Consider the following 12,851-nt stretch of genomic DNA (forward strand, 5'->3'; position numbering starts at 1 on the left):
GCTACGCTCCCAGGGGCCTATTGCAACCCTCAGATTTTGCTCCATGTTTTAGTCCATACTCATTCAGTTTTCTCTCATGAACCAGATCTTCCCAGGGGAGCTGCAGTACTGGGCTTGCAAAATCAGCTGCCCTGCTGTCCCAGTACAGCCAGTCTGCAAGCAGAATGCTGGGGACCAGTACCCCTACACCACTGGTAGCCAATCTGCACCATGGCATCTCACCTCCTCAGGCTCCCAGCCAGCCAGAAGCACTGCACAGGGACACATGTGGGACCTACTGCTCCCTACCGTGCTCATGGAAGAAAAAACCCCACCTGCCCACATACGGATGCTCTCCCAGCACAATGGCAACAGCTCTTTTTGTCTTTGCCCTCTTTACCAAGAATACCATCCTGCACTTCTCTCGTGCTCTGCCACTGCTGTCTACAACTTAGTGTGAAGCCAAGTGAGGTGGCACCATGGTCACCGTCAAGATAGAGCGCACACAGCTCCTCACGTTTCCACAGTGCTACGGCCTCACGTGCTAGCAGTAGCTAGGCATCTGATGCACTCCTCCCTGCTACAGCTTTCAGGTATCACTCTGCAGGATACAGCTGATCAAACCCTAGAAGCCCATCTGCTACACAAGCACTTATTGCTCATACATAGTCCGTTCATAGCATTTTTGCATTATTCACAGCTCTGCCTACCTCAAGTGGTGTCAGCTAACAGGACACATCTGGGAAAAACTGCCAATTCACATGTTCTCCCCCCCCAGCTTTACTACAGAAGGATGAAACTACTTGTGAGCTATCAAAGCTAACCACAATCAACCCCAAAATAAAGAAGCATTTCTGATGTCTTAGAAAACAGAGTGCTCCGTACTTATTTATTCTTGCGCAGTCAATACACTGGTTCTGGCACATCCTTCCTAAACAGCATCATGGTCCAGTTGTCTTTACTAAGGGAGGTGGAGTATTAAGGGAGGTAGCAGTATTAAGCCAAAACTCTCAAGCAGATGAGGTAAAGGAGAAACCAATCTAGAAGGGAAGACAGGTAAAGTGGAGATAAGCAGAGCAGAATTTCTACATTAAATGTGGATAGCTTTATCATGCTTTTTTCTCTAAAGAATAAAAGCAGAGCAGCATGGTGCTTAGGCAGGGATTTTTATGAGGGTAGAACCCATTTGGCTTGCTTATCTCATGGAAAGAAAAGCAGAAGCACAAAAGGTAATTCCTACCCCATTTCACTTTAACAACATACTTTTACATGGAGCACCAAAGAGTTGCAGCAGCAAATTCTCCATCTACAGCACACTCAGCACAGCAGCTGCAGCACAGGAGGGAGCAACCACTGCTGGAAACTCTGCTTGGAGAGGTGAACAGCAGAGAAAAAGCCTCTTCCCTCCCCAGCACCTAAAAACACTGAAGGAAATCTCCCACAATCTAACAGAAACCAGGAGATCAGAGCCATGGTTCTTGCTCTCATCAAGTCCTGGCCTCTTTTTATTACCCAGAAGGGCTGCACGCCAGAACCTGGAAGGAGAGAAGCGTGACACAGTGGAGGCTTGTCAGGGATCCGATGTCCAGAGGAGGGTTTCCAGGAGCTGCAGTCCAGCTCTGGGGCTGCGCCACGCTCCACGTGAGGCTGCTCATGCTTCAAGGCAGCTCCGCAGATGTCTCTGTCAAGCCTCCTAAGGACAGGTCCTGCAAATCCTGGCAGGAAGAACTGGTCCTATCTGATGTTCAGACTTCCACCTCGCTGCCCTTCCAGCATAACCCACCCAAAGGGCCCGACACACAGAGCAGCCAGGGCCTGTTCAACACCAGGACTGGCTTCAGCTGAAATGCTCGCAGCAGTACGTGCTGGCACCCAGGCAGAGACTTGAGGGGCCTCATCTGTCAACAGCCCATCTGCTAAGACAGCTGTAAGTATGTACCAGTCCACATTCCTCCCAGCTTTAAATCTGCTGTTTTCACTGAAGCTAAACAGAGGATGAACTTGGTCCCCAGTGCTTCTATCAGCTCACATAGCAAATTCTCTTATCACCTTTTATCTTGAAATGAAGTAAATAAGAAACAAGCCACACTGCTGGCAACAGGTAAATAATTTCTTATGTGAAATAACTGCCACCTTCCACTAGGATCAGCTGCTCCTATTTAGCCACAATGAAGACATGCTGGAGGACTGCTGGCTGGGAAGGTTTTAGACTCTGTTGTTCTCCTCACCTTATTTAGAAAAGGGTAAGCCCATATTTAACTCAGAAACTTTGCTAGCACTCTGATCTGTTAGAAATCACAGACACATTACAATGATGCCGTAAGTAATGTTCCTACTGTGAGTTAAATATCCCAGCACATACTTGGAGTGATATATGGTCTATCAAGCCTTGCCAACAGTATCTCTTTTTATCTCCTGAAGCTGAATCATTCAAACTGTACCTTCTCCTCCTTCTTATAGGCAGGAAACAAATATGACCTGTGGCTCTGCAAATCTGTGTGTGAAGGGCATGACATCTAAGTCACCCATTTGCAAAAGTGCTCCACGCAATAATGCATGAAGCAGTGTAAGTAAAGGAGGCAAAGTTCACTTAAGCCACAGCAGACTTGTTTTATCTTGGACAAGTTCTGGTCTGTTTTTTGTTTTTAAACTGAAAACTCAGTTGTGTCATTTGGCAGGGTGAATTTCCCTGTCTTTGCTCTAAACTAGGAACATTGCTGCCCTCTCTGATACATCTCAGAACATTCCTTCCAAGGGCCTCCTACTTCAGGAACCTATGAGCTTCCCAGGGGCTCCTCTGCTAGATCAGAGCATGAACCAGCTCTGAAGAGCTGATCTCTACCACATGCCTCACTTTTGAGCTGGGGTCCCACGCCTCCTCTGTTTAATGCTGTCACATAAACCCATACAAATATGTCCTTTGATGGGAAAGAAGTCATAGTCTCTGAGACAGGATGTCATTTGTCCTTCTTCATGGACAGATGGCAAGTATGTCCCTCTGACACCTGTCAACAGGACTAACTGGGAAGGTAAAGGTCAGCTCCGGGCTTCTCTTCTTCCCAAGGTGGTGCCACAGTCTCACATTTCTGCAGGCTGATTTTATATATGCTCCAGGAACAGTCCCCTGACACCTTACACTAATCCCCTGCAGGTCACACCACCTAGACCTCTCAGCAGGACTACAGCAGAAACCCAGAGTGTGTTTGTGTGTAAAGGACTTCAGTTAAATTAGAAACGGGTACTGTTAAGAACACTGGGGGAAAGTTTTTTTTAACTGGAGGACAGCTGCTACTGTTTTCCCTTAATCTGAATTAAAACAGGAATCAAGAACTTCTAATTTGTGTGCAGGAAAGCCAGGAGCTTACCCGCCAACAGAAACAAACTGGAGAAGAGTTTGGAGGATTCAGTTTCAAGTTCTATCTCAAGAAGGCTCTAATGGGGAGAAAGCGTGTCCTGAGAGAAGGAAACATCAGCGTCACATAACAAATCCTCATTGCCTGGAGTATCACTAGTTATTGTCAATTTTAGAGGGCTGTACAGCCCAGAGCCTTAGGATCAGTGCATGGCGTATGGGAGCCATTGAACAAGAGTTCAGACTAGGTTACCAAAATAATTTTCTTATGACCTTGGTCATTAATTGGAGTCATCACAGCTGATATAAATAAACGAAGATCTGCAGATGCAGCACACCTCCATGTCATGTGATCAAAATTTAATTTAGGAAAATGAGTACCCAAAACTGCAGATAGTGTTGACAGCTTGGGGGAATAGTGAGATATTGCAGCTACTGCCTATACCTGTACCAGCCTGATTCACGATGGTGGGGGAGAGTGCATCTGCATAATTCACTGTGGTCCTGCGTAATACGAAGTTACGAGCTCGATGTACGCAGACCTTCTTCTGGATAGAGCACAGGCCAGCAGTTCAGGGAGACCAGTTTTATTCCTGTCTTTGCCTCTAATCTGCTTGATAATCCAGAAGGAAGATAAATCATCCTCTCTGTATTTTTTCCCCCATTTGCAAAATGGGAATAATGTCCCTCAGTCACCTTTGCAAAGTGCTATGAGATCTGCTAACGAAATACCATGCAAAAGAGCTAAGTATCATTAATAGCATTCCTCTCAAAATGCCACAACCATGACTGCGTAGGTGACCATATTAAAAAAATTAAGCTGACAGTTTCTTCAAGTGTTGAATAGCAAAAAGGACAATTAATTACGCCAAACCTCAGTGTGATGTCCTTCAAACAGACAACCGCCATTCACCTTTCTCCACTATGACCTTCACCAGACCTGCTGGGGGAAGCTAACAGCCACCACGGCAGGACACAAGCAAGGGGTCAGGGCCCACGTATCTCTGCGTCCAAGTGAGGGTGGACAGGAGAGGAGAAGGAAGGGATACTGACCTCTCCACCAAACAAGGGTGATACAACACCCAGGAGAGAGGGTGTCAGCAGCAGCACATGGTGGCTGCCATGGCAGTTGTTAACCATCAGCCTTGGGGCACAGCACCAACCTGAGCCTGACCCACACAGGACCACCTCTGGCCTTCACATACATGTACACCCCATGAGCCAGCCTGCCATAAAACACCTGAAGCCCCTAACAAGAAGAAATACACGTGTTTTTCTACTGCTCAGTGTTGTAGCAGCACTTCAGAGGACCAGCCCCACCGAGCTAAGCATGCACTCAGAGACAGCCCAAGGCTCATGGTGACTCCATGGAGCAGCCACAGCCATGCATGCAGCTGCCTGGAGCTTCTCTGGGGAGAAGCAGACAAGGAGAGACAATGTGCAACTTGCACACAACACCCTGCTTAAATTCTAAAGGGAAAAACAAAAAAAAAAGAAAATCTGACTGCTTCTTGAGGCTGGCTTTATACATTTATCTGCAGCATTCTCTGTACAAACGGAGGAGACAGCCCTTCTGTTATTGAGACCTCTGCCTAATATATAATGGATAAATAACGGTAGGTTTCCATATGTTACCAAAGTTCAGCCATGCTGACTTTGCAAAGAGGTTTTGCAGGCTATTTAATACCAGTTTAACACCACAGCACCTCTCAAAACCCAGTCCCTTCCTGAGCTACAGGCTTAAGACCTCTGCCAATCACTGATTCAGGGCAGATGGCTTCACGTCTAGTAGCCTTCAGGTCCTGCAAGTAATTGAGCAACGGGCAAGAAGGACAAGTAACAAAGCAGATCTCTCGGCCTAAACCTTAATTCAGTATAGCTGCTGCAGGTGTTATGGCCACAACAGAACCTGTCACTTTATCTTCTAGCTGATGTATCAGCGACTGTTAACTTGCATATCTTTCTAAACTTTCTAAAGCAAGACCTAGACAAACTTCCACATGAAATTAAACAGTTTTAAACAGAAGAAACAATTTAAACAGAGAAAATTTAAATTAAATTTAATGACTCGCTAGGAGTTCCCTTTATTATGCAAAAAGAAAATCCTTTAAAACTCAATTCACTTTTTGCTGCTGGCTCTTAATGATTTCTTTATTGCTTGGACATGATAAAGCAGCTGGGTCAATCATTCTACATTTTCATACCTCCAAGAACCTAACATTTATATCCATACAAAATCATTTAACAGGAAAGTGTTCTGTCATCTTGCAAAAAAACCCCAAACAAACAAAAACAAAACAAAACAAACACTAAGTTTTGGACTTGATTTCTTGAGTTTGCTTTTAGTTAACAAGAGAACTAGGATTCTGCTTCAGCTGCTTAGGTCATTTCTGACCATCACTGGAGCAGGAGCTCAGAAATAACAAATGTTTTGAAAAAACAGGCAGCATAATCAAATATTTGAGACCTGATCAATTCTCTTCTCAACAGATGACAGCCTCCAAGATTACATCGTTTGATTTATAGCTATCCAACACCCATGCACATCCATACACACACACACACTGCCTAAGATCATATTTCAGTATTAACAGCATTGTTTCAAGCCTTCTCAACTCAACCTGCTTTCTCTGTGCTTTCACCCAAATGTGAGTAAGGAAACTTTGACTGTGTTAGTCTAGAAAGAATCACAGAGGCAACAAGCAAGACCCGGTGGCAGGATCCATTTCCCTCTCATTCTGTAACGTTTGCATCGACTCATTTTTTTTTAGTCCCCACATATTTTAGGGAAAGCCTCTTAAAAAAAGAAAAAAAAAAAAACAACTTTTACTGGGTTGTTCGTGGATTATTTTGTGCCCTAGCTCTTCTAGCTGCACAAATCTTCCCAGAATCAAAAAGAAAAGTGAGACCTCACTGCATGAAGGAATATGAATTATTTTTCATCACAGCTCTTTGCTCTCTTGGCAGTGCCTAGAGACAGTTTATTATACCTTGTTATATTTAAGTGAAGACCTCTTCTCCATCTAGTTTTCAGGGAAAGTGCTTATCCTTGGCCCTGGGGATTTGGTAGATGGCAGCACCTCTCCTGTGGCTTAATCTCAAGGATGCTGTGTAATCCAGTGCCCCTCAGATTAATCTAGCCATCATTACACTTAAGGAGGCTGACCTACAAACTACTTACAGATTGCCTGCCGCTGCAGAATGTGAGCTGAAGTTTTCAAATTTGTGTGTCAGAGACCGAGCTGAGAGCACGAACTAAAGCTCATACTCTCCTCTGGGTTGCACTGATCAGTGCTTCTTTGCAGCTGCAGTTCTGCAGATCGTTAGCACAGATGTATAGCCACAGCAAAGCTTAGCACTCTTATGTATTTGCAAGATGTTGTTAATTCCTCCATGAGTCAAAAATCTTTTCCGTGACTCCACAAGGAGAACAACAAAGAAAAGCAGTGAGGGAGGAAGGACTCCATCTCAAGTTCATGTGAAAACATGAGCAGCTCCCACACCAGAAGGGAAAGTAGAGCCCAAGTTTTACCTTTCCTAAGCGAGGGCCTAATGATCAGCCTGAAGAGGGGAGCACGTAACTTCTCACTGCTTTTTGATTCCCTGTCCTTGGCATCATCTACTGACGACCTTAATCTTCCTGCTTTACCCTCTGTGCTACACTGGACTTTGTGGACCCTCAGTCCCCGCTTCAGTGCACAGGAGACATCAATACATCGTGGTGGGTTCCCCTCAGTGGCAAGGCATTTAAGAGGTAGGGCCTGAAATATTCAGCCAGGCAACCCCAGGCTATTTAGCAACCCAGTGTTTTCATACAGCCTTGTACCAAGCAATAACATGACCAGTCCTCATACACTGCCCTCTAGGTCAGCAAAACTGTCCCAGACACCCTATCCATTCATCTTCCCAAATTGGGCTAGCCAGAACTACACAGCATTTGTTAAAACAGTAGCATTATGGGTCTGAACTCTAAATTCAGACCTGAAATGCCTCCACTTTGCAGCCTGGATAATTGCTTAGAATTATTTTCTGCATTCAGACTTAGAAATAAGGAAAAAAGAAAAAAAAAAAAAGGAAGAGATGAAACCCATCGATGACTGCTTTGAGGTTTCTACAGCTGCTTCCACCTGCATCCCAGAGAAAAGCTGGCAAAGTACAGCAATTGACCTGTATTCACTGAATTTAAAGACCAAGAGCTGATTACTGAAAACCACCTTCACATGTTTCCAGCCCAAAACTCCATTCCCAAAAGACCTGGAGATTTAAAATGAAACCCAGGAGTGAATAAAGGCAGCCTGCTGGCTGACATGATCTCCCTCCTTGTTAGCCTTATTAGTTTGATTAAGTGCTATGTTGAGTCAGCTTTACTAATTCTAGCTTCAAAAGAAATTAATCTCTGCTAGCCACACGGTCTCTGTGGCCACTGTGGCTGGCAGGCTTTGTTCCCAGCAGTCTTCTGATACAAAAGTGAAAGCCACGTTAATGCATCAGGTGTGAGCACAGTTTGAAGAACACCACAAAGATCTCATCTGTGGTCTGAGGCGTCTTCTCTGGATCACGGTGTTAATCAATCTACACCTACTTGTTTTCTGGACTGCCTTCATTTTCATTAGACTGTGTCCCACAAGGATGCACATGGTCCTGCTGAACGTGATTTATTTTGACCCAAGTGAAGGAACTATGTGGATATGCTCTGACCTTCCATTACACTTTTCAAATACAAAAAGAAGTCTTCCATCAGCAGGAGGATGAAAAGAGAGAGAGTATAGTTTCGAGTAAGATGGCTCATGGGCTTTTTCTCTGGTATGCCCAACCTGCTGGCCTTTCACTGATGGGTCTTTTTCAAGCAAGAAAAGTCTCTCTTTCTTCAAGACCTGGCTGAAGCAAGGTATTGCCCATTATATTTTAGGTAGCCTGCTCAGAGGAGACTGCAACCACACAGCTGACCTTCTTCACTTTCTCTAGATAAATCAGCTTGCTGCTCAATAAAAGAGACTAAACTGCATGGCCCATCTCCCTGAAAAGGCCAGATGAGGACAGCTGATCCTCTTCCATCTCTGACAGTGGCTGTATCCAGCCAACCAGGATCTTCTCTTCCTTTAATAGGAAGAACACGTACTTATGATCAAGCATCAGGACTGTGGATATTAGCTGGATTAAATGATTTAGTGGGCTAAAGCAGAAGGTGCCACTGAATTAGGGCATCCCATCTTTTCGTGTACTGTATTGGGAGGCTTGGTACAAAGATTTCCTTTCTCTGATGGCAGTTGCAAGTCTGCACAATTCTTCCTTTGATGGCTCAAGTGATTAGGTGTTAACAAGAGGAACCAAGGCACTTAACACTAGGGAGTTTTAGTATCAGGTTCACACCCTCCTCCCTCTCCCTACTCAGCTAAGGGATTTCTCTCATTCCCTAGTAATGTTAACAGCAGGTACTTAAAGCAATTAGGCATTATCGCCTCTCCAGTCTTTATTACTTCCTAGCTTCATATCGGCTACCTTGTATGCAATAAAAGAGCTGAATTAACAGGACTGGTGCAGACTGTTCTGCTTCCCTTCTTTATTCTGAATGAAAACACTGGGTCATGGAGCCATATGGACAGGCTGTGAGCTGTAGTGCTTTAGACCATTATTGCCAATTGCCATGGTGTCTTACACAGGGAAAAACCACAGGTAGTAACAGAACAGACATAGGGAGATCATAGATAAGGTGACCTGGGGAATATGGATAGACCATAGGGACATAAAGGCTTGAAGGATTTCACAAGTCCAGCAGAACACCTTGCAGCTGTGCCTGTGCTATGAATCAGCTGCCACATAGATCTGCTTGTTGCACAGGCAGCCTAGAGACACAGGTATGATGTACTGCTCCTGTGAAAATAAAGGCCCATGTCTACTGAGCAGTTCTCACTTGCCTGGGAATAACTGTTGTAAACTTTTATTCTAGGGACAGCAATAAACTCCTGTGCCCTCTATGTCTGGTGTTCAAAAAGAGGCTTTCCCGTATTTGCCCAGCCAGATAAAAGCTCACACTTTTTCTTCTCTACCTTAACTCTCCATTAACCCTTAGCTTTAGTACAGGACCTCAGAGAATTATATATTTTCCTCCCACCTTCCCTCCACCTGTAGTATTTCTAAACCTCACTTTGTCATTCCCAAGAGGGAAGGGACAAGAGCTTTGAGCCCTTAAATCCTGCTGTCGGTTCTTGCCTGAAAGAGGTGAGTAGAGAAACTGAAGGAAAGGTGAAGAAAGGAGCCTGTCCCTTGCCAGCATTAACCTGCAATGGAGGCAAAATGGGGGGTTAAACACCAAAAATAGACCCAGAAACAGAAATCAATGGGGTACTTACACAGTTTCATCGTTCTTGAACTCCAGCTCCCCGTAAGTGTCTTCGAAGTCTTCTCCACCTCCTTTTGCTGTCCCTTCTACTGTCCTAAATGGCACTATGACTGTACCCCGAGCACCTGATGTCCTTAGGACTTTGACTTCCATCACACCAATGCTTTCACTGACATGTATAACATCACACTCAAATGTGAAGATGCCAGCATGGTCATCATCCAGTATAGTCACTGTGGCCACACAGGGAGAAGCCAACATGGCCTTTGGGTATGGGGAGTTACTGAGCTCTGGAGGTTCCTCACTTTCCACCACACGAAGGTTACTGAGCCGCACAAAAAAATGCTCATCTTCCTCAAAGATGTCATCATCGATAATTCCCACTGAGAACTCCTTCTGGGTCTCCCCCGATTTCAAGACAACGGTCCCCTCTGTGAACTCATAGTCAGCACCAGCATTGGCAGAGCCATCCTCTGTTTTATAGTCCACATAGATGGTCTTGGACATGTCCCCTCCTTTCCGCACCACTGTCAGGAGAACAGCACCACAGTTCTCAAGACACTGGTAGGAGCACGGGTCAAAATAAATTTTGGAGATGAATTCCTCAGGTTCATCTGGCCGCACCTCATGCAAGCTGGTGCTTTTCTTGGCTTGCTCAGCTGCATGCTTCTTCAGAATATTGCCAGCTCCTGTCATCATTCTGGTAGCTTGAATGCGATAAAAGGCTCTGCTCTTTTGCTGATGAGACAAGGCATAGTAGTTAGCCATTTCTACCAGCTGGTCCAAGTCCTTTTCTGGGTGCTTTTGCTTCAGGTCCTTAAGGATCCGGATCATCTCTTTGCGAGATTCATCTGCCTCCTTCCCCTCAACAGTCACTAAGTTTCCATCCAGAAAGTGGGAATTCATCATCTTGCCATCCATTTCAATTCCCTTAGGGTGATCACCTTCTGATTCTATGATAATGCCCCTGTGCTTGTCAGTACGGTACTTTTTGTGCATATACTTATAGAAAAGCAGACGTTTATCTGCTATCCAAGCCAGAAGAACACAAAGTGGAAAGAAGAAAAGTGTGAGCAGACCTTCCCAGACCTGAACCACACCTGGAGAGAAGACAGCAAGGATCATGTACAACCAGATGTAAGCAAAGATGCTCCATGCGGCTGTGACAAAGAAAACCCTCAGGTGTTTTATCTTTCTGGTTTCTCCATCAGGGATCACATAGACACAGATGGCGATGATGATAAACATATTGAAAGCAGCACTGCCAACAATTGTGGATGGCCCCAAGTCTCCAGCTATGAATCCATGTCCACATACTTCTATCAGAGACAGAAGGATCTCAGGAGCAGAGGAGCCCAGAGCCATGAGGGTCAAGTTGGAAACAGTTTCATTCCAAATCCGAATGGTGGTCGTCGTGGTCTCTCCATTGGGCTTCTTAATTGTGATTTCTTTCTCTTGCGATGTAATGACCTCTATAGATGCCATGAAACGATCTGCAATGATGGAGACTCCAAGGAACATGTAGATCAGTGCTACAAAGTATACGATAACACGGGCAATTTTGTCCCCAAGTGATGGATTTTCTGGGTACCATATTGGCAGGATAACACCTTCCTTGCAGTCAAAAGATCCTGAACACGAGCTGTTTTGTACTGAACTGGAGGAGTCTCCCGTCAGGCCAGCATCCACCTGCAAACCATGCAAAAACAGCACAAAAGTAACCAGCCCAAAATGGAGGAAGGCCGAGGTGACAGGCTGCAAGCTTAACCACGCCATACACAAGATGCAACTTCCACTGCGTAGATCCAAAAATGCCGAGAACCTGCAGCAAACAAAACAGAGAGGGGGGAGGGAAGCATGAGAGAAAAGGAAGATGCAACATTTACCTAAACGCACTTCAGTATCTCACCACTGAAGAGTACTGGTAGAGATGCAAGGGTTGTCTCTCTGTCACTTTGAAGACGGTATTTAGCAGGGACTCTAACAAACTGCAGCATTTACATGCCCAGCAGATGAAGATCAATTGCTGGAAAAGTAACTCCAAGGAAAAGTGTTTGTATATATATATAAATAGCTTACTCTCGACCTACAACATGTGCAACAGGAGTACTGAGTGCTCAGCTGCCACTCACCTAATGATGCCACAGTGTTCCCCAGCACACAGCACTTCAACTCAGCCCAAGAAACCAAATCTAAAGGCTCACTTGTCTCACCACCCAGGGATTAAGACAAGTCAAGGAATTACTAGCAAAATAAGAAGCACCATTTAAGGCCAGTAAGCCATCTCCAAATGAAGTCCATTTGTAGGACATAATTCAGTTATGAATTATGGGGTGCCTTAATGGCCACAGCCAGTCCCTCCTAATAGGCTGCAGAGTCCCCAGAAGAGTCCTAGGGCTCAGCTGCCCTAAGCTTCTGAGGCACAGGGCCTCCACATTAGGAGGTGAATATGCCAGCCCAGAAATAGGGCAGAGGACTCATGCTCGGCAAAGTTCCAAAGGCCATTTTTCACTAGCCTTTCTATTGTGATCTGGACCATCACATTTTACATCAATAATCCTGCTTTTAAATGGTCACAGAAATCTACAAAACCACCACAGTTAGAAAACACTGTGCTTATCAGCCCAGAAGATAGAGCAAAATGCATGTACCTACCAACATCCTCAATCCCTAAGAAATTTATATGTTTTCAAAATCTCTCTAAAATGAAAATAATCTCTATCCTAAAATACCATGCAAAAACAAAGGAGCTGATCAATGCATCACATAGATTGGGCATGTTACCACCCAGTAATACCTTCTATTACTTATGGACTACATTGCTGTAGAGCTTGCACCACTTAAAATTGGACTCTGAACTCTTCACATTGTCATGGATCACACTATTCTCCTTCCTTTATATCAAGCCCCTGGAAGAATTTGGTCTCAGGCTTAGCTGACAAATCACGTTTCTGAGTCCAGACACAGCCAAGTGTCTCACAGGAATCATCAAACTTAATAGCGGCATTATCTAAAGCACTTGGAAGGTTCAAGAGCCTTAACTCTCACTAACTTTCATTGAGGTTTCTACTGTCAAATCAGTAGGGCTGGGATTCATTTCCCCTACTCTAACTATCTAAATCTTGGGCAGTAAGTTAAACAAAGTCACTTAGGCTCCCTTTGTAGTCAGAGGAAAGAGAT

At 44.8% G+C, this 12,851-nt stretch overlaps 1 protein-coding gene across 5 annotated transcripts in view; it reads right to left on the bottom strand.

Moving 5' to 3' along the window:
* Positions 1-11,447, bottom strand: part of SLC8A3 (solute carrier family 8 member A3) — a gene marked incomplete at both ends in the record, with an annotated part of 96,839 nt that extends 85,392 nt beyond the window's left edge. For all 5 annotated transcript variants that reach the window (XM_080344632.1, XM_080344630.1, XM_080344631.1 and 2 more), the window contains one exon: positions 9,682-11,447. In XM_080344632.1, coding sequence (XP_080200758.1) covers positions 9,682-11,447 — 1,766 coding nt within the window. The remainder of the gene's footprint in view (positions 1-9,681) is intronic.
* Positions 11,448-12,851: the final 1,404 nt, after the last annotated feature.

Source organism: Nesoenas mayeri (genome assembly GCF_963082525.1).
Source record: "Nesoenas mayeri genome assembly, chromosome: 5".
NCBI classification, from domain to species: Eukaryota; Metazoa; Chordata; class Aves; order Columbiformes; family Columbidae; genus Nesoenas; species Nesoenas mayeri.